General features: G+C 52.1%; 2 protein-coding genes and 1 long non-coding RNA gene across 5 annotated transcripts in view; 1 reads left to right on the top strand and 2 right to left on the bottom strand.

Annotated features, from left to right (window-relative positions):
• Window positions 1-443: 443 nt before the first annotated feature.
• CPSF4 (cleavage and polyadenylation specific factor 4) lies at window positions 444-19,626 on the bottom strand. Of its 2 annotated transcripts, none has more exons than XM_066577267.1 (8): window positions 19,449-19,626; window positions 15,548-15,598; window positions 15,278-15,430; window positions 14,212-14,307; window positions 14,036-14,129; window positions 10,863-10,935; window positions 10,621-10,791; window positions 444-737 (listed from the first exon to the last, which is right to left on the bottom strand). In XM_066577267.1, exons 1-8 carry the CDS (start codon window positions 19,549-19,551, stop codon window positions 669-671), a joined length of 810 nt encoding a protein of 269 aa, XP_066433364.1. In that variant the 5' UTR covers window positions 19,552-19,626; the 3' UTR covers window positions 444-668. The 2 variants fall into 2 exon arrangements, with proteins under 2 accessions (XP_066433364.1, XP_066433365.1); XM_066577268.1 differs by having other exon boundaries at window positions 10,621-10,788.
• On the bottom strand, window positions 12,212-14,029 carry LOC136577369 (uncharacterized). Its single transcript, XR_010786464.1, has 2 exons — window positions 13,163-14,029; window positions 12,212-13,127 (listed from the first exon to the last, which is right to left on the bottom strand). It is a non-coding gene; the product is annotated as an uncharacterized lncRNA (long non-coding RNA).
• Window positions 19,627-19,635: 9 nt separating the features above from the next.
• The window catches only part of PTCD1 (pentatricopeptide repeat domain 1), a 49,966-nt gene continuing 42,794 nt past the window's right edge, over window positions 19,636-26,807 (top strand). For both annotated transcript variants that reach the window (XM_066577265.1, XM_066577266.1), the window contains exon 1: window positions 19,636-19,768. The gene's annotated coding sequence lies outside the window, so the exon portion shown is untranslated. The remainder of the gene's footprint in view (window positions 19,769-26,807) is intronic.

Raw genomic sequence — 26,807 nt, 5'->3', positions numbered from 1 at the left:
ATACTGAGTTAAGAATAATGGTTAACGAGGCACTTATTGAAGGCATCATAGATAAAGGCTTGGCTAAGTATTTGACACTAGTGATTGGCTGCTGCAGTCACATGGCCTTCTGTAAGGGACGTCCTTGCCAGCCCCCTGCACTCAGTACTGAAGACGCAGTGGGGAGCATGGAAGAGCGAGTATGTAGTCTGTCAGCCTGCAGGCGGGGCGAGGTTTTACAGAATAGAGCGACGTGGACTTCATTTCTCTCCACATTTGCGGATGATGAAACATGCCCGCTTCCAAGGCGGATCAGAACCGCAAATCTATAATGTTTTGCATAATTTCAAGAGGGAGCTAGATCTTTTATGGTTTGCAGCCCAGCATAACTGGAGGGGTCTGGAAGCATCTAGCCGGACGTGCTGGCAACGCTTCCTGACATAATATTCACAGAAACGCAGAAACCGGGCAAATAAATGGACACTTTTATTAAAAAAAAGGAATTGCCAAAATAGAATTTTGGAAAACGACTGCAGGGAGAAACAGCGGAAGTTATTTACAGAAGAGAAAACCCAAGATTGGAAAGTTAAAATGATATATATATAAAAAATAGAAAGCCCAGTGTTCTGTCTTAAGAAAACGCTTCCACTCCGTGAACAGGCGAAGCCCCCAGATGTGGAGGGGCGCGGTCACTGCCCACTCAGGAATGCCAAGTGACCCTTCGTACATCTGTTGGCGTAATGCCCCTTCTCACCGCACTGCAAAGACAAAACATTGTAGGTTAGAGTTGTTGGAGCTGTGAAGTAGGCAGTGCTGCAGGTCAGATTACTGTCCTAGGGGGCGCCGGCCCAAACTATTCATGACCTATCCATAGAATAGGCCACCAGTTGTAGATCAGCGGGGATCTGCTGCTGGGGGTCCCTGGTGATCAGCTGTTCTCTGGACTGTTGCACTCATAGATTACAAGCATTGAAGTGAATGGGAACTTAGGCAGTAATACCAAACGTGAGGAGCCTTGACGATTGGCTTGTGAGCGCAAGTATGTTGGCCAAAATCCAACTAATACCTCACATTTATTATGTACTAGCTGATATACCCGGCTTCACCTGAGTTAATTTAATACAGGGGTTTACATGTTGTTTGCACAGAAAATGTTATGAAGTCAAGGTTACTTTAGAGGAACCGAGGAATGACATATGTATACACATAGAGGAGCGTTAGATTATCTTCAGGCTGCACGTACGGATGTCCCTCTGCAGAATGTGCCACCCCCACCTCATTTAGTCCATCTCATCGGTGTCCTCCACAGGTGTAAATGGCTCCCACATTTGGGAGCATGGCTGCCTGCATGTTGAGGTGGTGCACATATTTGCCTTCCTGTATCAGTAAGTATATGGCCGTTTTCAGTGATTGTTTGGTAATACCAAGCTCAGCCACTGCAGTGGGAACGGAGCTGTGTGCTTCCTAAAGAAATTGGCTGAATACATGAGCGCAATGGCTCAGAACAGCAGTGGCAGCAGACTTTTGCCGATCTACTGGTGGCCTATTCTACGGATAGGTCATGGATAGTTTACAACTGGACAACCCCTTTAAAAAGAAAAGCTGTCACCATTTTTACACCTATACCCTCTGCACCACTTAATTGGTGATAAAAATGGGTATTTACTTAGTTTGTTGGCTAAGCATACCTGTAAAATCAAAGTGTTCCTGCGCCTCATGCAAATTATGGGTGATCTGGTCTGGTGGACGTGCCGGACCATCCGTGGTAAAGGAGCATACGTGCCTCCTCAAACACCGTCCCCCTCTGCTAGTTGTGTGAGGTCATCTCCACTTCAGTCTACATTTCGTACATGCGCCATGAGCAATGCAATCGGCACACGCACAGCTCATGTCTGCTGCTCTGGGCAGCTGCATGAAATCAATGTGCATGCGCTGATACCATAGTTTGCAGCACCTGTGTACGATCTAGACCGCAGCGACGATGAAGCAGAGTGGGGGTGCTGTTTGATGAGGCACCCGACGACGATCAGGCTAACCTCCTGCTGACAGTCTGGCAGGACCACCGACCTACCACCATGATTCGCATGTGGCGCAGGAATACTTTACAGTTCTGCTCAGACCTGCATGGTTAGCAGTATGCTCAGTAAATATACCGTTTACCAGGTGATAAAATGGGCAAAGGGCATACTAGGTGGAGACAAGAGCCCTTAAGGCCAAAATAAAGGACAAAAAAACATTTCTTGTAATTTACAAGGCATAATATAACTGCAAGGAATACGACTGCGCAGCACCCAAAGGTCCCAAGAACGGAGGCCAGCACAAGCAAACTTACACTTAGAGATCAACCTTGTGCCCGTTTCCCCACAGGATGGATCACGGCACCACAAAATAAAGAACGAAAAGAAAGAAAAAAAAAGCAGGGATCGGCTGCAGCGGCCACATACCATCTAGAGTGTAAGCTCTCTACCCGAGAGGGATCGGCTGCAGCGGCCACGTACCATCTCGAGTGTGATCGTGCTACCAGAAAGGGATCAGCTGCAGCGGCCACGTACCATCTAGAGCGTAAGCTCTCTACCCGAGAGGGATCGGCAGCAGCGGCCATGTACGATCTAGAGTGTCAGCTCTCTACCCGAGAGGGATCGGCAGCAGCGGCCACGTACCATCTACAGTGTGATCGTGCTACCAGAGAGAGATGGGCTGCAGTGGCCACGTACCATCTAGAGTGTGAGCTCTCCACCCGAGAGAGACCGGCAGCAGCGGCCACGTACCAACTCGAGTGTGATCGTGCTACCCGAGAGGGATCGGCAGCATCGCCCACGTACCATCTAGAGTGTGAGCTCTCTACCCGAGAGGGATCGGCTGCAGCGGCCACGTACCATCTAGAGTGTGAGCTCTCTACCCGAGAGGGATCGGCTGCAGCGGCCACGTACCATCTAGAGCGTAAGCTCTCTACCCGAGAGGGATCGGCTGCAGCGTCCACGTACCATCTAGAGTGTGAGCTCTCTACCAGAAAGGGATCGGCTACAGCGGCCACATACCATTTAGAGTGTGATCGTGCTACCCGAGAGGGATCGGCTGCAGCGGCCACATACCATTTAGAGTGTGATCGTGCTACCCGAGAGGGATCGGCTGCAGCGGCCACGTACCATCTAGAGTGTAAGCTCTCTACCCGAGAGGGATTGTCTGCAGCGGCCACGTACCATCTAGAGTGTGAGCTCTCTACCCGAGAGGGATCGGCTGCAGCGCCCACGTACCATCTAGAGTGTAAGCTCTCTACCCGAGAGGGATCGGCTGCAGCGGCCACGTACCATCTAGAGTGTAAGCTCTCTACCCGAGAGGGATCGGCTGCAGCGGCCACGTACCATCTAGAGTGTGATCGTGCTACCAGAAGGGGATCAGCTGCAGCGGCCACGTATTATCTAGAGTGTGATCGTGCTACCCGAGAGGGATCGGCTGCAGCGGCCACGTATTATTTAGAGTGTGATCGTGCTACCCGAGAGGGATCAGCTGCAGCGGCCACGCACCATCTAGAGTGTGAGCTCTCTACCCGAGAGGGATCGGCTGCAGCGGCCACGTACCATCTAGAGTGTGAGCTCTCTACCCGAGAGGGATCGGCTGCAGCGGCCACGTACCATCTAGAGTGTGAGCTCTCTACCAGAGTGGGATCCCTCCAGCGGCCACGTACCATCTAGAGTGTGAGCTCTCTACCCGAGAGGGATCGGCTGCAGCGGCCACGTACCATCTAGAGTGTGAGCTCTCTACCAGAGTGGGATCCCTGCAGCGGCCACGTACCATCTAGAGTGTGAGCTCTCTACCCGAGAGGGATCAGCTGCAGCGGCCACGTACCATCTAGAGTGTGAGCTCTCTACCAGAGTGGGATCCCTGCAGCGGCCACGTACCATCTAGAGTGTGAGCTCTCTACCCGAGAGGGATCGGCTGCAGCGGCCACGTACCATCCAGAGTGTGAACTCTCTACCCAAGAGGGATCGCCTGCAGCAGCGGACACGTACCATCTAGAGTGTGAGCCCTCTACCAGAGTGGGATCGTGCTGCAGCGGTCACGTACCATCTAGAGTGTGAGCTCTCTACCCGAGAGGGATCGGCTGCAGCGGCCACGTACCATCTAGAGTGTAAGCTCTCTACCCGAGAGGGATGGGCTGCAGCGCCCACGTACCATCTAGAGTGTAAGCTCTCTACCCGAGAGGGATCGGCTGCAGCGGCCACGTACCATCTAGAGTGTAAGCTCTCTACCCGAGAGGGATCGGCTGCAGCGGCCACGTACCATCTAGAGTGTGATCGTGCTACCCGAGAGGGATCACCTGCAGCAGCCACGTACCATCTAGAGTGTGATCGTGCTACCAGAAGGGGATCAGCTGCAGCGGCCACGTATTATCTAGAGTGTGATCGTGCTACCCGAGAGGGATCGGCTGCAGCGGCCACGTATTATTTAGAGTGTGATCGTGCTACCCGAGAGGGATCAGCTGCAGCGGCCACGCACCATCTAGAGTGTGAGCTCTCTACCCGAGAGGGATCGGCTGCAGCGGCCACGTACCATCTAGAGTGTGAGCTCTCTACCCGAGAGGGATCGGCTGCAGCGGCCACGTACCATCTAGAGTGTGAGCTCTCTACCAGAGTGGGATCCCTCCAGCGGCCACGTACCATCTAGAGTGTGAGCTCTCTACCCGAGAGGGATCGGCTGCAGCGGCCACGTACCATCTAGAGTGTGAGCTCTCTACCAGAGTGGGATCCCTGCAGCGGCCACGTACCATCTAGAGTGTGAGCTCTCTACCCGAGAGGGATCAGCTGCAGCGGCCACGTACCATCTAGAGTGTGAGCTCTCTACCAGAGTGGGATCCCTGCAGCGGCCACGTACCATCTAGAGTGTGAGCTCTCTACCCGAGAGGGATCGGCTGCAGCGGCCACGTACCATCCAGAGTGTGAACTCTCTACCCAAGAGGGATCGCCTGCAGCAGCGGACACGTACCATCTAGAGTGTGAGCCCTCTACCAGAGTGGGATCGTGCTGCAGCGGTCACGTACCATCTAGAGTGTGAGCTCTCTACCCGAGAGGGATCGGCTGCAGCGGCCACGTACCATCTAGAGTGTAAGCTCTCTACCCGAGAGGGATGGGCTGCAGCGCCCACGTACCATCTAGAGTGTAAGCTCTCTACCCGAGAGGGATCGGCTGCAGCGGCCACGTACCATCTAGAGTGTAAGCTCTCTACCCGAGAGGGATCGGCTGCAGCGGCCACGTACCATCTAGAGTGTGATCGTGCTACCCGAGAGGGATCACCTGCAGCAGCCACGTACCATCTAGAGTGTGATCGTGCTACCAGAAGGGGATCAGCTGCAGCGGCCACGTATTATCTAGAGTGTGATCGTGCTACCCGAGAGGGATCGGCTGCAGCGGCCACGTATTATTTAGAGTGTGATCGTGCTACCCGAGAGGGATCAGCTGCAGCGGCCACGCACCATCTAGAGTGTGAGCTCTCTACCCGAGAGGGATCGGCTGCAGCGGCCACGTACCATCTAGAGTGTGAGCTCTCTACCCGAGAGGGATCGGCTGCAGCGGCCACGTACCATCCAGAGTGTGAACTCTCTACCCAAGAGGGATCGCCTGCAGCAGCGGACACGTACCATCTAGAGTGTGAGCCCTCTACCAGAGTGGGATCGTGCTGCAGCGGTCACGTACCATCTAGAGTGTGAGCTCTCTACCCGAGAGGGATCGGCTGCAGCGCCCACGTACCATCTAGAGTGTAAGCTCTCTACCCGAGAGGGATGGGCTGCAGCGCCCACGTACCATCTAGAGTGTAAGCTCTCTACCCGAGAGGGATCGGCTGCAGCGGCCACGTACCATCTAGAGTGTGAGCTCTCTACCAGAGTGGGATCGTGCTGCAGCGCCCACGTACCATCTAGAGTGTAAGCTCTCTACCCGAGAGGGATCGGCTGCAGCGCCCACGTACCATCTAGAGTGTAAGCTCTCTACCCAAGAGGGATCGGCTGCAGCGGCCACGTACCATCTCGAGTGTGATTGTGCTACCAGAGAGGGATCGGCTGCAGCGGCCACGTACCATCTAGAGTGTGAGCTCTCTATCCGAGAGGGATCGGCTGCAGCGGCCACGTACCAGCTAGAGTGTGAGCTCTCTATCCGAGAGGGATCGGCTGCAGCGGCCACGTACCAGCTAGAGTGTGAGCTCTCTACCCGAGAGGGATCGGCTGCAGCGGCCACGTACCAGCTAGAGTGTGAGCTCTCTACCAGAGTGGGATCGGCTGCAGCGGCCACATACCATTTAGAGTGTGAGCTCTCTACCCAAGGGGGATCGGCTGCAGCGGCCACGTACCATCTCGAGTGTGAGCTCTCTACCCGAGAGGGATCGGCTGCAGCGGCCACGTACCATCCAGAGTGTGAACTCTCTACCCGAGAGGGATCGGCTGCAGCGCCCACGTACCATCTAGAGTGTGAGCTCTCTACCCGAGAGGGATCGGCTGCAGCGGCCACGTACCATCCAGAGTGTGAACTCTCTACCCGAGAGGGATCGGCTGCAGCGGCCACGTACCATCTAGAGTGTGTGCTCTCTACCCGAGAGGGATTGGCAGCAGCGGCCACGCACCATCTAGAGTGTGAGCTCTCTACCCGAGAGGAATCGGCTGCAGCGGCCACGTACCATCTAGAGTGTGAGCTCTCTACCCAAGAGGGATTGGCAGCAGCGACCACGCACCATCTAGAGTGTGATTGTGCTACCAGAGAGGGATGGGCTGCAGCGGCCACGTACCATCTAGAGTGTGAGCTCTCTACCCGAGAGGGATCGGCTGCAGCAGCGGCCACGTACCATCTAGAGTGTGAGCTCTCTACCCGAGAGGGATCGGCTGCAGCGGCCACGTACCATCTCGAGTGTGATCGTGCTACCCGAGAGGGATCGGCTGCAGCGGCCACGTACCATCTAGAGTGTGAGCTCTCTACACGAGAGGGATCACCTGCAGCAGCGGCCACGTACCATCTAGAGTGTGAGCTCTCTACACGAGAGGGATCACCTGCAGCAGCGGCCACGTACCATCTAGAGTGTGAGCTCTCTACCCGAGAGGGATCGGCTGCAGCTGCCAAGTACCATCTAGAGTGTGATCGTGCTACCCGAGAGGGATCGGCTGCAGCGGCCACGTACCATCTAGAGTGTGATCGCGCTACCCGAGAGGGATCGGCTGCAGCGGCCACGTACCATCTAGAGTGTGAGCTCTCTACCAGAGTGTGAGCTCTCTACCCGAGAGGGATCGGCTGCAGCGGCCACGTACCATCTAGAGTGTGAGCTCTCTACCAGAGTGTGAGCTCTCTACCCGAGAGGGATCACCTGCAGCGGCTACGTACCATCTAGAGTGTGATTGTGCTACCAGAGAGGGATCGGCTGCAGCGGCCACGTACCATCTAGAGTGTGAGCTCTCTATCCGAGAGGGATCGGCTGCAGCGGCCACGTACCAGCTAGAGTGTGAGCTCTCTACCCGAGAGGGATCGGCTGCAGCGGCCACGTACCAGCTAGAGTGTGAGCTCTCTACCCGAGAGGGATCGGCTGCAGCGGGCACGTACCAGCTAGAGTGTAAGCTCTCTACCAGAGTGGGATCGGCTGCAGCGGCCACATACCATTTAGAGTGTGAGCTCTCTACCCAAGAGGGATCGGCTGCAGCGGCCACGTACCATCCAGAGTGTGAACTCTCTACCCGAGAGGGATCGCCTGCAGTAGCGGCCACGTACCATCTAGAGTGTGAGCTCTCTACCCGAGAGGGATCACCTGCAGCGGCCACGTACCATCTAGAGTGTGTGCTCTCTACCCGAGAGGGATTGGCAGCAGCGGCCACGCACCATCTAGAGTGTGAGCTCTCTACCCGAGAGGAATCGGCTGCAGCGGCCACGTACCATCTAGAGTGTGAGCTCTCTACCCAAGAGGGATTGGCAGCAGCGGCCACGCACCATCTAGAGTGTGATTGTGCTACCAGAGAGGGATGGGCTGCAGCGGCCACGTACCATCTAGAGTGTGAGCTCTCTACCCGAGAGGGATCGGCTGCAGCGGCCACGTACCATCTAGAGTGTGAGCTCTCTACCCGAGAGGGATCGGCTGCAGCGGCCACGTACCATCTAGAGTGTCATTATGCTACCCGAGAGGGATCGGCTGCAGCGGCCACGTACCATCTAGAGTGTGAGCTCCTTACCCGAGAGGGATCGGCTGCAGCGGCCACGTACCATCTAGAGTGTGAGCTCTCTACCCGAGAGGGATCGGCTGCAGCGGCCACGTACCATCTAGAGTGTGAGCTCTCTACCAGAGTGGGATCCCTGCAGCGGCCACGTACCATCTAGAGTGTGAGCTCTCTACCCGAGAGGGATCGGCTGCAGCGGCCACGTACCATCTAGAGTGTCATTATGCTACCAGAGAGAGATCGGCTGCAGCGGCCACGTACCATCTAGAGTGTAAGCTCTCTACCAGAGTGGGATCGGCTGCAGCGGCCACGCACCATCTAGAGTGTGAGCTCTCTACCCGAGAGGGATCGGCAGCAGCGGCCACGCACCATGTAGAGTGTGAGCTCTCAACAGAGAGGGATCAGCTGCAGCGGCCACGCACCATCTAGAGTGTGAGCTCTCAACAGAGAGGGATCACCTGCAGCGGCCACGCACCATCTAGAGTGTGAGCTCTCTACCCGAGAGGGATCGGCAGCAGCGGCCACGCACCATCTAGAGTGTACCCCCAACCTAGAGTGTCACCGGCTTTGTGTATGTCCAGGGATAGCAGCATGGCTGGGATACCTCTGGTCTACAGGGGTGGGTGAGGTGGATTACTCTCCGGACGCCGTCAGGGCCCTGACGGCCTGGGACAAATCCCATCGGAGCTTTACCAACTAGTGAAGGAAGGGCCATATTTAAACGTGCCGCCTTTTAAGTTCACTTTAACCCCTTCATGACAGGGCCTTTTTTTTCTTTTTCTATTTTCGTTTTTTCCTCCCCGCTTAAAAAACAAAAAACAAAAAAAAAACCCCCTAACTCCTTTATTTCTCCATCACTGTATGAGGCTTGCTGTTTTTCGCGGGACGAGTTGTAGTTTGTAATGGTGCTATTTAATGTACCTTATAATGTACTGAAAAACGTTTGAAAATGCTAAGTGGAGGAAAACGAAAAAACCCAAACGACCCTCCGCCATCTTTCAGTGCGTCTCTTTTCTACGGCAACAAAAGCGACATGATAACTTTATTCTACGGTTTTCCAACTATTTTTTGCTGCATCTTCTGCGCACACAAGCTTTATCTTCCCGCTGACGCAGTCCAGCGAGGCTCGTTTTGTGCGGGATGTCCTGTAGTTTCCGATAGCACCAATTTGGAATACGCACAACTTTTTCATCACTTTTCATTGCATTTTTTCTGGGTGACTAAAAAGTGCATTTCTGGCATTTATTTTTTTCGGACGACGTTTACCGTGTGGGACAATAATTACTCTGATAGATGGGACTTTTACGGACGCAGCGATACCAGACATGTACTTTTATTTTAGGATTTAGATTTTTTAATTACAGATATGGCAAAAGGGGGGGGGGGGGGGGGGTGGATTTAAACTTTATTACTTTATTTTATTACTTTTACAATTAATAAAACTTTATTGATCTTATTGATACTTTTCTTTTAAGCCCCCCTGGGGGACCACAACCAGCGATTCTTTGATCACTCATGACGATTGCAGCTGTTGCCCGCAGGTGTCAGCTGTAATAAACAGCTGACGGCCCGCACTGTATGACGATAGGTCGCCCCATGACCTCTCTTCATACATGCCTCAATGCTCCAGGACGTACTCTTACATCCTTGGTCGTGAATGGGTTAAAATAATCATTCAGACGCTCCTTTTGGGTCGTTTGAATGAATTTTGAGCGGTAATCGTTGTGTGTAAACGGGTCTTTAGACAACTGCCCCTCTTCCTTAAGGAACAAAGGTCAGAAGTGTCTGCCCCAAAGCTGTGTACCCGTTCCATGTATCCGATGTCCCACCGGAGCCTTTAGATGAATAGAAAGGCTGCGGAACGGAACGCGAGGGTGAGCAAGACCCGCTTACTTGTGGCTGAATATATGTGGTAGCCAAGGACACAATACAGGACTGTTACATCAACGTCTAACCCCAACGAGGCAGGAGGGGGTGGGGGGAGGGACACGTTTGATGCCCCTCCTGCTTAGGGCCTCATTATAAAGCTTTGATCCTCCAAACCCAGAGCTCGATACCGCTGGAGGACTTCTGGTGAGAGATCTGGTTCAGAGACAGGCACAAGGCCTCTGAGTCAACAGTGGTTTACAGACAATAAAACTCACTTCTCTGTGGCCTAAATAAAGGGATTGTCCAGTTGTATCCTCAGCATAGGCCACCCATAGTATACTGGCAGGGATTCCCACCGAACATCCATTAGCTGGGTTTATTTCTGCCAGAAGCAGACAGCTCTGTTCCCACTGTAGTGGGCAGGTTTGGTATTGCAGGCCACTCACTTCAATGAAAACTTTGCCTGTAGTACCAAAACCTGCCCACTGCAGTGGGAACGGAGCTGTCTGCTTCTGGCAGAGACCAGTTCCCTGTTTACATACATATAAGCCCGGATGCAAAGAACCGTACTACTACTAGCATCTAGATCTCACCTTATAACAGGTAACCTGGTCGAGGGGCCGAGGTCCCCGATTTCCGACGTTATTGTTCTGGGACTGCATCACGCCGATAGTTTGTGGAGAGCGCTGCTGGCCGAGAGGGGAGCTCTGGCTCGTTAACTGGATGAGGGACGAGGATCGCTGGGATGACTGGCTGCTGTTCTGCTGCAGACAGATATAATATATATCAGTGAATGGGTCGGTGTCTGCACTACAAGCAGTGCGAGGCTCGTTACCTTCTGCTGGCTCTGGGTCTGCTGAGGTAGAGGAGGTTGTTCGGTGGCCCCCATAGGCAGTTCAAAGCGGGGGCTGCAAAATGACACACGTTATTCCACAGTGCAAAAACTACTGCTGAAAACATGAAACAGATTCTGAGAGAAGGAGAAGTTACAGAAGAGCCACGAGGCTCCAATTATGTCAACAGTGTGAAGGGTTTACACCGAGAGCGCCGGCCCTTTAACAGATAATGCGGGAGAAATCATAGAAGACGATGAGGGGGGGGGGGGGGGGGGGGGGGAGGATAAAACGAGGGCTGCCTATTGGTGGGGCTTAACAGAGTGTCTGTAGCAATACTGAACAAATGCTTGCTAGTTCACGTCCCCCACGTGCAGAATAATAAAAAGGGGTTTTAACCCTTTGCAATCCAATTTTGGATTCAGAGTTTCCTAGAGGGGCTCTCTCTCTGCCATTATACAATGGCGCCATCTGCTGGCTAGAGCCAGTACTGCGGTATGTGGCAAGCTGGAGAGGCGCCGACAACAGAGCAGTCAGTAATCTACAGTAAGAATACCCTGCCGGACGCCTTCTGACATCGAAGCTGTACAGCCTTCAATCAGAATGTCTTCAGACGTCAGACAGTGGATTGGAAAGGGTTAAAAACAAATCTATAGATAAGCAGCGGACACGGCGGGATGCGTCCTGTAACAGGGGGCCGCACCCACACACAGCACATTCAGGGGCTTATTGCCCCTCCCCCAAAAAGGTGAAATTCAGTTTTTCTCCCCATGTCACCATTACATTGTGCACTAAATGTGCTGAAAATACAAGTCGGAGCGCAAAGAACGAGCCCCCCCGACCGCTGCCGGGAAACAGCCGCACTCCGACGGGTTAACCCCTCAGTGACGGAGCTTTTTGGCTTTTTTCCCCATTTCCGTTTTTTCCTCCCCCCTTTATGCATCCTTCGCTGTCTGCCTGTTTTGCGGGACGAGTTGTAGTTTTCAGCGTCGCTAATTAATGGAGCGCAAAACGGACCGAGGAACTGTACAAAATTGGAAAAAAAGCGACCTGCCGCCATCGTTCGGCGCGTTTTGTTTCCATGGCGCACAAAAGCAACCCGATGACTGTATTGTATGGAGATCAGCAGCAGGGGGCGCCAATGAACTGGTCCGTAGGAGGCAGGGAGCGGCGCGGGACTCGTCCCAGCATCTTATGAAGATCCCAGCTGCTCCTCTTCCTTCAGAGCGCGATGTATACGGTGCGGAGACTGCTGATGGCGCGGCTTCCTACGCAGGGATGACGTCATTCTACGGGTCGGTGTCATTACTGCGATAACCAACAGGACAGGTTTTTTTGCTGCACTACTTGCATTTTTAAACATTTTCTGCACAATAACTTTATTTTTCCGTCGGCGCCGTTGTGCGGGGCTCGTTCTGTGCGATACGTCCTGTCGGTTCCGTTGGCGCCATTTTTGCGTACAATTGACTTTTTGATGGCTTTTTATTATACTTTTTCTCGGAGACAGGGTGACCAAAAAAGTGCATTTCTGGCAACTTTCTATATTTTTTCCTCGGGCGTCGTTCACCGTGCGCAGTAAATAATGCATTACTTTGATGGATCGACTTTTACGGACGCAGCGATACAAAATATGTATTTTCAGTTTATTATTTTGATTTTTTTTACTGCAAATATGGCAAAAGAGGGTTTTTTGAACTTGTATTCTTTTTTTTTTTTTAAATAAATTAGTAAAACTTTATTATTTTTACATTTTCTTTTAGTCCCCCTAGGGGACCACAACTAGCGGTACTCTGATGGCTCCTGCAGTATGATGCAATACCATAGCATTACATCATACTGCATTCTGACAGGCAGTCTTATCAGGCCACCCCACAGGGACGGCTTGATGGGCAGTCTGGCAAGACAGTCATGGGGCCTTTCAGAAGACCGCCAGCTGCCATAACACCAGCATGGCTACCCTGATCTCACCGCGGGGGTGGGGGGTGCCGTCCGGGGGATTTAAGTGCTGCTGTCAGAATTGACAGCAGCATTTAAAAGGTTAATAGCTGCATTCGGCCAAGCGGAATTCCACAGCGGAGCTCGTCACGGCGCTCCCCCAGAGACCCCATACTTACCTCTGGATCCGCCGCCCTCCGAAGCACATGCGCCCACGGCGTCGCATGATGCGCCGGCCACGTCATTTCAATATTGCGGAAGACTTTTAAATGACCCCACTCTATAAACGACACCCCTTAGTGCGTTCGCCGAGGGGCCCGGAGGGCTCGCACCTCACGGTTCGCCGAGGGGCCCGGAGGGCTCGCACCTCACGGTTTTGTACCCAGCTTTCTCAGGCTCCTGCATGCATGCAGAACGAAAGCTCAAATCCCCCCCTGGTCGGTGTAACATCTCCAGCGCTCTACAATACCCACACGCTGCCATCACCAGCTTCTATATCACCGGGAGCTTGATCCCGGACTATGAATCACAATCTTTGGAGTTATGGTTCGTTTTAAAACAGACAAGGCTGATTAATAAATTGCAGATTAATTCTTAAGACTAGCAGTGCTAACTATGTGTATACAAAAATATACAGAAAGGGATGTTACAGTGGAGATAAGGTTTACAGGGGTACAGGGCAGTATTTTAACGCAAAGCAAGGAGAAACTAAAGAAAGTTACCAGATTTGGGATACTTGGTCCAAGGTTTTGTTTGTGCGGCATCACTGAAGCAAACTGAAAAGCCTCATGCTGAAGTGCATCTCCGAAGTCTGACAACCCATCTTGCTGAACCCCTGGTTCTTAAAAGTTTCCCTAGAAGACGCCTCGCCCTCTCAGAGGTCATTCAGAGAAGGGAGGGGTGTACGTGTCGCACTTGTAGAAAAAGCATCATTTCCCATTTCGGTCATATCTCTTCAAGAGGTCCTCCGATGAGGAACATATGCCTGGCATACTACACAGCGACATACACATGGCCCGTAAATTATAACTAGGGCTGGCCTGGCCAATTCTGAAAACATAATTCATACCGGGCTAGGACCGTCGCATGAACAATACTCCTTATTAAAGGATTGCCTTCAGATGCGAGTCCTGCAGCCGGGATGTCTATGGGAAAGATGCAAGGTGTGGCTCCTCACCTGCAGGGGTGGCTCAGAGGAGGCGGTACACCGCGCCATGCTTACAGACAAGATGATACTCACTGCATGAATTTACAGGTCGGGCCATCAGGACAAAATCCTACGAGATAGTTGACACAAATGACTCTCCGCGTGTGCCGATGCCGACATATAGGGCCTGCAAGAGAAACCAAGCTTTCATAGCGGCATCTACATCTGTGGCAGGCGTCACACTCAGGCCACGCGGCGTCCGCCCTTACCGTGTTTACAGAAGCCGCGATCATACCAAGGACAGTCCTTTATCTTGGATTCTGGGTCAATATGTAAGAACGGGCACTCCTTGTTACTGCACTCCCCTGAAATCAGACAGATTTAAAGCAATGCGAGTCTAGAAAGCCTACCCGACTTACTGTAGTACAGCTGACATACAGCATGGTGGCCAACTCGTCACAAACAGCATCTTGCCGTCTTAAGTTGGCGTTCCCAACCAGGGTTGATCCTAAACAAGGATTCCCCGAGTGACCAAGACCCATCAACTCTACAATATGGAGGTCAGCCTGCTGAAGGAGGCTTTGTAGAGTTGGAAACCCATCAGTACCGCACGACTGTTCAGGAGTGCAGTACCTGTCCTGCCACCACGTGGCACTAGGGCTCCCCAGATGCAGAACTGTTTTCAAGAGGACCCCCTGTAGTAATAGGGTTGGCATTGACTATGTTAAGGTGAACCAGCAACCCGGTCATGGACACCCAAGATTCACTGATGCACCTGGGAAGTGTACACAAACTCCTCAGAAGGCACTGCAGGGGCCAGAAGGCAGTACATCACGGCTGTCAGGCTGACCCCAGTCCACCAGGGCCGCAGGAAGGCGGCCGTTTGGTCTTGACATCATGTGCCCAACGTCACTGACAGCATACGGTGTAACAATGGAGGAATGGTTCTATTGTTATCCTTCTCCCAGAAGTTCTCCAACATACATCTACCCCAAAATTGTATCGCCAACCCCTAACCGACGGCCGTGATGGGAGAACTCCAAGGATGAGAACCATATAAAATGCTGCCGGCAATTCAGCCGCGCCCCAATCAGGCTGGAGACGGGGACTTCTTTGGTCATGGCATCTCCAAGACAAAAACGGAATAAAAAGCAATCAAACACTTGTATTACCGCAAAAGGATATCAAACATACAGGCCGGCCCCCGGAGAGGGGCGGCCACGGAGCCACAGCAGGACACACGAGCCCCCCGTACAGGGAGATACTCGTCTATGCCACAGCTCTGTGCCAGGCTGCAGCCACGAGCGCCATCAGCAACAAGCAGTAACAACTTACCAAACTTGGAGTAGAAGTAACACTCGGGCATCTTGGTCATGTCATACTCGTGGAGGAACTCGCACTGGTCGCCCTTCTTACAGAGTCCTCGTAACCAGTGCTTGCAGACCACAGTCTTCTCCCCGCTAATGTGACGGAACGGGCACATGCCCCCTGAGAGCGACAAACCTTACATTCACACGGGTACTTCTGTGCCGCCACGTCTGACCGCTATTATGAGGCTTAGTCCCTGCTGGTGACTACAGTATGGGGCCCCGACTAGTCACTTACCTTTACTGCAGGCCGACTTCAAGAAGAACTCGCAGACAGCGGCGCCGGATTCTGGAGAAGAAACCAGATAGAAGCGATTACATGATAATCGGCGCAACCCAGGAAAAGCACAATGTAATTCATTCTATGCAGTACAACGACCGCTCATCCAGCACTCGTAGGGTGTGTGCCCGCGGGGCGCTGCGAATAATCCACCATGTTTGTCAGCGCAAGAGCAGTGACTATCCGCAGCCACCCTCTGCCCGCCCGCAGACCCGCTGCCCGCCCGCACACCCGCTGACCGTCCGCACGCACCGCTGACCGCCCGCACGCACCGCTGACCGCCCGCACGCACCGCTGCCTGCCCACAGACCCGCTGACCGCCCGCACGCACCGCTGCCTGCCCACAGACCCGCTGACCGCCCGCACGCACCGCTGCCTGCCCACAGACACGCTTACCGCCCGCATGCACCCGCTGCCCGCCGGCAGAGCCGCTGACCGCCCGCATACAGTAACCCGTCCCGCCGGCACATAATCTTGTCTTCTGGAGCTGTTGGGGCGGGGGGGGGGGGGGCATCATCCTGGTTCCCGCGGTGCATGCTCTCCCATAGACTGCAGGCAGGAGGCAAGCAGAGAGGTCAGCTCCTCCGTCACCCCGCACACCGCTGATCTCTGGTCTGACCTCACAGGCAGCTCCTCCGTCACCCCCGCACACCGCTGATCTCTGGTCTGACCTCACAGGCAGCTCCTCCGTCACCCCGCTGATCTCTGGTCTGACCTCACAGGCAGCTCCTCCGTCACCCCGCACACCGCTGATCTCTGGTCTGACCTCACAGGCAGCTCCTCCGTCACCCCGCACACCGCTGATCTCTGGTCTGACCTCACAGGCAGCTCCTCCGTCACCCCGCTGATCTCTGGTCTGACCTCACAGGCAGCTCCTCCGTCACCCCGCACCCCGCTGATCTCTGGTCTGACCTCACAGGCAGCTCCTCCGTCACCCCGCACACCGCTGATCTCTGGTCTGACCTCACAGGCAGCTCCTCCGTCACCCCGCTGATCTCTGGTCTGACCTCACAGGCAGCTCCTCCGTCACCCCGCTGATCTCTGGTCTGACCTCACAGGCAGCTCCTCCGTCACCCCGCTGATCTCTGGTCTGACCTCACAGGCAGCTCCTCCGTCACCCCGCTGATCTCTGGTCTGACCTCACAGGCAGCTCCTCCGTCACCCCGCTGATCTCTGGTCTGACCTCACAGGCAGCTCCTCCGTCACCCCGCTGATCTCTGGTCTGACCTCACAGGCAGCTCCTCCGTCACCCCGCTGATCTCTGGTCTGACCTCACAGGCAGCTCCTCCGTCACCCCGCTGATCTCTGGTCTGACCTCACAGGCAGCTCCTCCGTCACCCCGCTGATCTCTGGTCTGACCTCACAGGCAGCTCCTCCGTCACCCCGCTGATCTCTGGTCTGACCTCACAGGCAGCTCCTCCGTCACCCCGCTGATCTCTGGTCTGACCTCACAGGCAGCTCCTCCGTCACCTCGCTGATCTCTGGTCTGACCTCACAGGCAGCTCCTCCGTCACCCCGCTGATCTCTGGTCTGACCTCACAGGCAGCTCCTCCGTCACCCCCGCTGATCTCTGGTCTGACCTCACAGGCAGCTCCTCCGTCACCCCGCTGATCTCTGGTCTGACCTCACAGGCAGCTCCTCCGTCACCCCCGCTGATCTCTGGTCTGACCTCACAGGCAGCTCCTCCGTCACCCCGCTGATCTCTGGTCTGACCTCACAGGCAGCTCCTCCGTCACCCCGCTGATCTCTGGTCTGACCTCACAGGCAGCTCCTCCGTCACCCCGCACACCGCTGATCTCTGGTCTGACCTCACAGGCAGCTCCTCCGTCACCCCGCTGATCTCTGGTCTGACCTCACAGGCAGCTCCTCCGTCACCCCGCTGATCTCTGGTCTGACCTCACAGGCAGCTCCTCCGTCACCTCGCTGATCTCTGGTCTGACCTCACAGGCAGCTCCTCCGTCACCCCGCTGATCTCTGGTCTGACCTCACAGGCAGCTCCTCCGTCACCCCGCTGATCTCTGGTCTGACCTCACAGGCAGCTCCTCCGTCACCCCGCTGATCTCTGGTCTGACCTCACAGGCAGCTCCTCCGTCACCCCGCTGATCTCTGGTCTGACCTCACAGGCAGCTCCTCCGTCACCCCGCTGATCTCTGGTCTGACCTCACAGGCAGCTCCTCCGTCACCCCCGCTGATCTCTGGTCTGACCTCACAGGCAGCTCCTCCGTCACCCCGCTGATCTCTGGTCTGACCTCACAGGCAGCTCCTCCGTCACCCCGCTGATCTCTGGTCTGACCTCACAGGCAGCTCCTCCGTCACCCCGCTGATCTCTGGTCTGACCTCACAGGCAGCTCCTCCGTCACCTCGCTGATCTCTGGTCTGACCTCACAGGCAGCTCCTCCGTCACCCCGCTGATCTCTGGTCTGACCTCACAGGCAGCTCCTCCGTCACCCCGCACCCCGCTGATCTCTGGTCTGACCTCACAGGCAGCTCCTCCGTCACCCCGCTGATCTCTGGTCTGACCTCACAGGCAGCTCCTCCGTCACCCCGCTGATCTCTGGTCTGACCTCACAGGCAGCTCCTCCGTCACCCCGCTGATCTCTGGTCTGACCTCACAGGCAGCTCCTCCGTCACCCCGCTGATCTCTGGTCTGACCTCACAGGCAGCTCCTCCGTCACCTCGCTGATCTCTGGTCTGACCTCACAGGCAGCTCCTCCGTCACCCCGCTGATCTCTGGTCTGACCTCACAGGCAGCTCCTCCGTCACCCCGCACCCCGCTGATCTCTGGTCTGACCTCACAGGCAGCTCCTCCGTCACCCCGCTGATCTCTGGTCTGACCTCACAGGCAGCTCCTCCGTCACCCCGCTGATCTCTGGTCTGACCTCACAGGCAGCTCCTCCGTCACCCCGCTGATCTCTGGTCTGACCTCACAGGCAGCTCCTCCGTCACCCCGCTGATCTCTGGTCTGACCTCACAGGCAGCTCCTCCGTCACCCCGCTGATCTCTGGTCTGACCTCACAGGCAGCTCCTCCGTCACCCCGCTGATCTCTGGTCTGACCTCACAGGCAGCTCCTCCGTCACCCCGCTGATCTCTGGTCTGACCTCACAGGCAGCTCCTCCGTCACCCCGCTGATCTCTGGTCTGACCTCACAGGCAGCTCCTCCGTCACCCCGCTGATCTCTGGTCTGACCTCACAGGCAGCTCCTCCGTCACCCCGCTGATCTCTGGTCTGACCTCACAGGCAGCTCCTCCGTCACCTCGCTGATCTCTGGTCTGACCTCACAGGCAGCTCCTCCGTCACCCCCGCTGATCTCTGGTCTGACCTCACAGGCAGCTCCTCCGTCACCCCGCACCCCGCTGATCTCTGGTCTGACCTCACAGGCAGCTCCTCCGTCACCCCGCTGATCTCTGGTCTGACCTCACAGGCAGCTCCTCCGTCACCCCGCTGATCTCTGGTCTGACCTCACAGGCAGCTCCTCCGTCACCCCGCTGATCTCTGGTCTGACCTCACAGGCAGCTCCTCCGTCACCCCGCTGATCTCTGGTCTGACCTCACAGGCAGCTCCTCCGTCACCCCGCTGATCTCTGGTCTGACCTCACAGGCAGCTCCTCCGTCACCCCGCTGATCTCTGGTCTGACCTCACAGGCAGCTCCTCCGTCACCCCGTGCTGAGGGTCGTGCCCCCCCCCCCCCCCGTGCCGGGGGTGCTGAGGGTCGTGGCCCCCCGTTCCGTCGGTTCTGGGGGTCGGACTCCCCGTTTCGGGGGTTCTGGGGGTCGTAGCCCCCCGTTTCGGGGGTTCTGGGGGTCGTAGCCCCCCGTTCCGTCGGTTCTGGGGGTCGGACTCCCCGCCGGCAGCACTTACTGTCCATGCCCGGGAAGGGCAGCGGCTGCGCCCCCAGCTGCTGCTCCACCGCCAGCTCCAGGTCGAAGCGGATGTGCTCCACACAAGCGATGAGCTCCTGCATGGTGGCCGCAGCGCCGGCCCGCCGACATCAGAGAAGAACGGGGAGAGCGGCGGCCGCAAGGCACTGTGGGAGGAGGGGGCGGGGCCGAGCACGGCATGCTGGGAAAAGAGACGGCGGCGCGGACGGTAAGGGGACAGCGGGCTAATGCTCACTGTTATCAGCCACAGCGGGAGACGAAGAGTGCGCAGGTCCGAGGAGCTAAACTGAGTATATACTGGTATGTAGAGCCGGGTGTGTTCTGGATCGTGTGTGTATATATACCCAGGTATGTTCTGGATCGTGTGTATATATAGACCCAGGTATGTTCTGGATCGTGTGTGTATATATAGACCCAGGTATGTTCTGGATCGTGTGTATATATAGACCCAGGTGTGTTCTAGATCGTGTGTATATATAGACCCAGGTGTGTTCTGGATCGTGTGTATATATAGACCCAGGTGTGTTCTGGATCGTGTGTATATATAGACCCAGGTGTGTTCTAGATCGTGTGTATATATAGACCCAGGTGTGTTCTGGATCGTATGTATATATAGACCCAGGTGTGTTCTGGATCGTGTATATGTATAGACCCAGGTATGTTCTGGATCGTGTGTGTATATAGACCCAGGTGTGTTCTGGATCGTGTGTATATATAGACCCAGGTGTGTTCTAGATCATGTACATATATATAGACCCATGTATGTTCTGGATCGTGTGTATATATAGACCTATGTATGTTCTGGATCGTGTGTATATATAGACCCAGGTGTGTTCTGGATCGTGTGTATATATAGACCCAGGTGTGTTCTGGATCGTGTGTATATATAGACCCAGGTGTGTTCTGGATCGTGTGTATATATAGACCCAGGTGTGTTCTAGATCGTGTGTATATATAGACCCAGGTGTGTTCTGGATCGTATGTATATATAGACCCAGGTGTGTTCTGGATCGTGTATATGTATAGACCCAGGTATGTTCTGGATCGTGTGTGTATATATAGACCCAGGTATGTCCTGGATTGTGTGTGTATATATAGACCCAGGTGTGTTCTGGATCGTGTATATGTATAGACCCAGGTATGTTCTGGATCGTGTGTGTATATAGACCCAGGTGTGTTCTGGATCGTGTGTATATATAGACCCAGGTGTGTTCTAGATCATGTACATATATATAGACCCATGTATGTTCTGGATCGTGTGTATATATAGACCTATGTATGTTCTGGATCGTGTGTATATATAGACCCAGGTGTGTTCTGGATCGTGTGTATATATATAGACCCAGGTGTGTTCTGGATCGTGTGTATATATATAGACCCATGTATGTTCTGGATCGTGTGTATATATAGACCCAGGTGTGTTCTGGATCGTGTGTATATATAGACCCAGGTGTGTTCTGGATCGTGTGTATATAGACCCAGGTGTGTTCTGGATCGTGTGTATATATAGACCCATGTATGTTCTGGATCGTGTGTATATATAGACCCAGGTATGTTCTGGATCGTGTGTATATATAGACCCAGGTGTGTTCTGGATCGTGTGTGTATATAGACCCAGGTGTGTTCTGGATCGTGTGTGTATATATAGACCCCGGTATGTTCTGGATCGTGTGTGTATATAGACCCAGGTATGTTCTGGATCGTGTGTATATATAGACCCAGGTGTGTTCTGGATCGTGTGTATATATACCCAGGTATGTTCTGGATCGTGTGTATATATAGACCCAGGTGTGTTCTGGATCGTGTGTATATAGACCCAGGTGTGTTCTGGATCGTGTGTATATATAGACCCAGGTGTGTTCTGGATCGTGTGTATATATAGACCCAGGTGTGTTCTGGATCGTGTGTATATATAGACCCAGGTGTGTTCTGGATCGTGTGTATATATAGACCCAGGTGTGTTCTAGATCGTGTACATATATATAGACCCAGGTATGTTCTGGATCGTGTGTATATATAGATCGAGGTGTGTTCTGGATCGTGTGTATATATAGACCCAGGTGTGTTCTGGATCGTGTGTATATATATAGACCCATGTATGTTCTGGATCGTGTGTATATATAGACCCAGGTGTGTTCTGGATCGTGTGTATATATAGACCCAGGTGTGTTCTGGATCGTGTGTATATATAGACCCATGTATGTTCTGGATCGTGTGTATATATAGACCCAGGTATGTTCTGGATCGTGTGTATATATAGACCCAGGTGTGTTCTGGATCGTGTGTGTATATATACCCAGGTATGTTCTGGATCGTGTGTATATATAGACCCAGGTATGTTCTGGATCGTGTGTGTATATAGACCCAGGTGTGTTCTGGATCGTGTGTGTATATAGACCCAGGTGTGTTCTGGATCGTGTGTATATATAGACCCAGGTGTGTTCTAGATCGTGTACATATATATAGACCCATGTATGTTCTGGATCGTGTGTATATATAGACCCAGGTGTGTTCTGGATCGTGTGTATATATATAGACCCAGGTATGTTCTGGATCGTGTGTATATATAGACCCATGTATGTTCTGGATCGTGTGTATATATAGACCCAGGTGTGTTCTGGATCGTGTGTGTATATAGACCCAGGTGTGTTCTGGATCGTGTGTATATATACCCAGGTATGTTCTGGATCGTGTGTATATATAGACCCAGGTGTGTTCTGGATCGTGTGTATATATAGACCCAGGTGTGTTCTAGATCGTGTACATATATATAGACCCATGTATGTTCTGGATCGTGTGTATATATAGACCCAGGTGTGTTCTGGATCGTGTGTATATATAGACCCAGGTGTGTTCTGGATCGTGTGTATATATAGACCCAGGTATGTTCTGGACCGTGTGTATATATAGACCCAGGTGTGTTCTGGATCGTGTGTGTATATAGACCCAGGTGTGTTCTGGATCGTGTGTATATATAGACCCAGGTGTGTTCTGGATCGTGTGTATATATAGACCCAGGTGTGTTCTGGATCGTGTGTATATATAGACCCAGGTGTGTTCTGGATCGTGTGTATATATAGACCCAGGTGTGTTCTGGATCGTGTGTATATATAGACCCAGGTATGTTCTGGATCGTGTGTATATATAGACCCAGGTGTGTTCTGGATCGTGTGTATATATAGATCCAGGTATGTTCTGGATTGTGTGTATATATAGACCCAGGTATGTTCTGGATTGTGTATATATAGACCCAGGTATGTTCTGGATTGTGTGTATATATAGACCCAGGTGTGTTCTGGATCGTGTGTATATATAGACCCAGGTATGTTCTGTATCGTGTGTATATATAGACCCAGGTATGTTCTAGATCATGTAATATAGACCCATGCATGTTCTGGATCGTGTGTGTATATATAGACCCAGGTATGTTCTGGATCGTGTATATATATATATATATAGACCCAGGTATGTTCTGGATCGTGTATATATATATAGACCCAGGTATGTTCTGGATCGTGTGTGTATATATAGACCCAGGTATGTTCTGGATCGTGTGTGTATATATAGACCCAGGTATGTTCTGGATCGTGTGTGTATATATAGACCCAGGTATGTTCTGGATCGTGTGTGTATATAGACCCAGGTATGTTCTGGATCGTGTGTATATATAGACCCAGGTATGTTCTGGATCGTGTGTATATATAGACCCAGGTATGTTCTGGATCGTGTGTGTATATATAGACCCAGGTGTGTTCTGGATCGTGTATATATAGACCCAGGTGTGTTCTGGATCGTGTGTGTATATATAGACCCAGGTATGTTCTGGATCGTGTGTATATATAGACCCAGGTATGTTCTGGATCGTGTGTATATATAGACCCAGGTGTGTTCTGGATCGTGTATATATAGACCCAGGTGTGTTCTGGATCGTGTGTATATATAGACCCAGGTGTGTTCTGGATCGTGTGTATATAGATCCAGGTGTGTTCTGGATCGTGTGTATATAGATCCAGGTATGTTCTGGATCGTGTGTATATATAGACCCAGGTATGTTCTGGATCGTGTGTATATATAGACCCAGGTGTGTTCTGGATCGTGTGTATATATAGACCCAGGTATGTTCTGGATCGTGTGTGTATATATAGACCCAGGTGTGTTCTGGATCGTGTGTATATAGATCCAGGTGTGTTCTGGATCGTGTGTATATATAGACCCAGGTGTGTTCTGGATCGTGTGTATATATAGACGCAGGTATGTTCTGGATCGTGTGTATATATAGACCCAGGTATGTTCTGGATCGTGTGTATATATAGACCCAGGTATGTTCTGGATCGTGTGTGTATATATAGACCCAGGTGTGTTCTGGATCGTGTATATATAGACCCAGGTGTGTTCTGGATCGTGTGTATATATAGACCCAGGTGTGTTCTGGATCGTGTGTATATAGATCCAGGTGTGTTCTGGATCGTGTGTATATATAGACCCAGGTATGTTCTGGATCGTGTGTATATATAGACCCAGGTATGTTCTGGATCGTGTGTATATATAGACCCAGGTGTGTTCTGGATCGTGTGTATATATAGACCCAGGTGTGTTCTGGATCGTGTGTATATATAGACCCAGGTGTGTTCTGGATCGTGTGTATATATAGACCCAGGTGTGTTCTGGATCGTGTGTATATATAGACCCAGGTGTGTTCTGGATCGTGTGTATATATACACCCAGGTGTGTTCTGGATCGTGTGTATATATAGACCCAGGTGTGTTCTGGATCGTGTGTGTATATATAGACCCAGGTGTGTTCTGGATCGTGTGTGTATATATAGACCCAGGTGTGTTCTGGATCGTGTATATATATACCCATGTATGTTCTGGATCGTGTGTATATAGACCCAGGTGTGTTCTGGATCGTGTGTATATGTAGACCCAGGTATGTTCTGGATCGTGTGTATATATAGACCCAGGTGTGTTCTGGATCGTGTGTATATATAGACCCAGGTGTGTTCTGGATCGTGTGTATATATAGACCGAGGTGTGTTCTGGATCGTGTGTATATAGACCCAGGTGTGTTCTGGATCGTGTGTATATATAGACCCAGGTGTGTTCTGGATCGTGTGTATATATAGACCCAGGTGTGTTCTGGATCGTGTGTATATATAGACCCAGGTGTGTTCTGGATCGTGTGTATATATAGACCCAGGTGTGTTCTGGATCGTGTGTATATATAGACCCAGGTGTGTTCTGGATCGTGTGTATATATATAGACCCAGGTGTGTTCTGGATCGTGTGTATATATAGACCCAGGTGTGTTCTGGATCGTGTGTATATATAGACCCAGGTGTGTTCTGGATCGTGTGTATATATAGACCCAGGTGTGTTCTGGATCGTGTGTGTGTATATAGACCCAGGTATGTTCTGGATCGTGTGTATATATAGACCCAGGTATGTTCTGGATCGTGTGTGTATATATAGACCCAGGTGTGTTCTAGATCGTGTGTATATATAGACCCAGGTGTGTTCTGGATCGTGTGTATATATAGACCCAGGTATGTTCTGGATCGTATGTATATATAGACCCAGGTGTGTTCTGGATCGTGTATATGTATAGACCCAGGTATGTTCTGGATCGTGTGTGTATATAGACCCAGGTGTGTTCTGGATCGTGTGTATATATAGACCCAGGTGTGTTCTAGATCGTGTACATATATATAGACCCATGTATGTTCTGGATCGTGTGTATATATAGACCTATGTATGTTCTGGATCGTGTGTATATATAGACCCAGGTGTGTTCTGGATCGTGTGTATATATATAGACCCAGGTGTGTTCTGGATCGTGTGTATATATATAGACCCATGTATGTTCTGGATCGTGTGTATATATAGACCCAGGTGTGTTCTGGATCGTGTGTATATATAGACCCAGGTGTGTTCTGGATCGTGTGTATATAGACCCAGGTGTGTTCTGGATCGTGTGTATATATAGACCCATGTATGTTCTGGATCGTGTGTATATATAGACCCAGGTATGTTCTGGATCGTGTGTATATATAGACCCAGGTGTGTTCTGGATCGTGTGTGTATATAGACCCAGGTGTGTTCTGGATCGTGTGTGTATATATAGACCCCGGTATGTTCTGGATCGTGTGTGTATATAGACCCAGGTATGTTCTGGATCGTGTGTATATATAGACCCAGGTGTGTTCTGGATCGTGTGTATATATACCCAGGTATGTTCTGGATCGTGTGTATATATAGACCCAGGTGTGTTCTGGATCGTGTGTATATAGACCCAGGTGTGTTCTGGATCGTGTGTATATATAGACCCAGGTGTGTTCTGGATCGTGTGTATATATAGACCCAGGTGTGTTCTGGATCGTGTGTATATATAGACCCAGGTGTGTTCTGGATCGTGTGTATATATAGACCCAGGTGTGTTCTAGATCGTGTACATATATATAGACCCAGGTATGTTCTGGATCGTGTGTATATATAGATCGAGGTGTGTTCTGGATCGTGTGTATATATAGACCCAGGTGTGTTCTGGATCGTGTGTATATATATAGACCCATGTATGTTCTGGATCGTGTGTATATATAGACCCAGGTGTGTTCTGGATCGTGTGTATATATAGACCCAGGTGTGTTCTGGATCGTGTGTATATATAGACCCATGTATGTTCTGGATCGTGTGTATATATAGACCCAGGTATGTTCTGGATCGTGTGTATATATAGACCCAGGTGTGTTCTGGATCGTGTGTGTATATATACCCAGGTATGTTCTGGATCGTGTGTATATATAGACCCAGGTATGTTCTGGATCGTGTGTGTATATAGACCCAGGTGTGTTCTGGATCGTGTGTGTATATAGACCCAGGTGTGTTCTGGATCGTGTGTGTATATAGACCCAGGTGTGTTCTGGATCGTGTGTATATATAGACCCAGGTGTGTTCTAGATCGTGTACATATATATAGACCCATGTATGTTCTGGATCGTGTGTATATATAGACCCAGGTGTGTTCTGGATCGTGTGTATATATATAGACCCAGGTATGTTCTGGATCGTGTGTATATATAGACCCATGTATGTTCTGGATCGTGTGTATATATAGACCCAGGTGTGTTCTGGATCGTGTGTGTATATAGACCCAGGTGTGTTCTGGATCGTGTGTATATATACCCAGGTATGTTCTGGATCGTGTGTATATATAGACCCAGGTGTGTTCTGGATCGTGTGTATATATAGACCCAGGTGTGTTCTGGATCGTGTGTATATATAGACCCAGGTGTGTTCTAGATCGTGTACATATATATAGACCCATGTATGTTCTGGATCGT

The sequence above is a fragment of the Eleutherodactylus coqui genome, chromosome 8 (assembly GCF_035609145.1).
Source record: "Eleutherodactylus coqui strain aEleCoq1 chromosome 8, aEleCoq1.hap1, whole genome shotgun sequence".
NCBI lineage: Eukaryota > Metazoa > Chordata > Amphibia > Anura > Eleutherodactylidae > Eleutherodactylus > Eleutherodactylus coqui.
The sequence above is the reverse complement of the archived record's forward strand: the minus strand, read 5'-3'. Positions and strand labels throughout refer to the sequence as shown.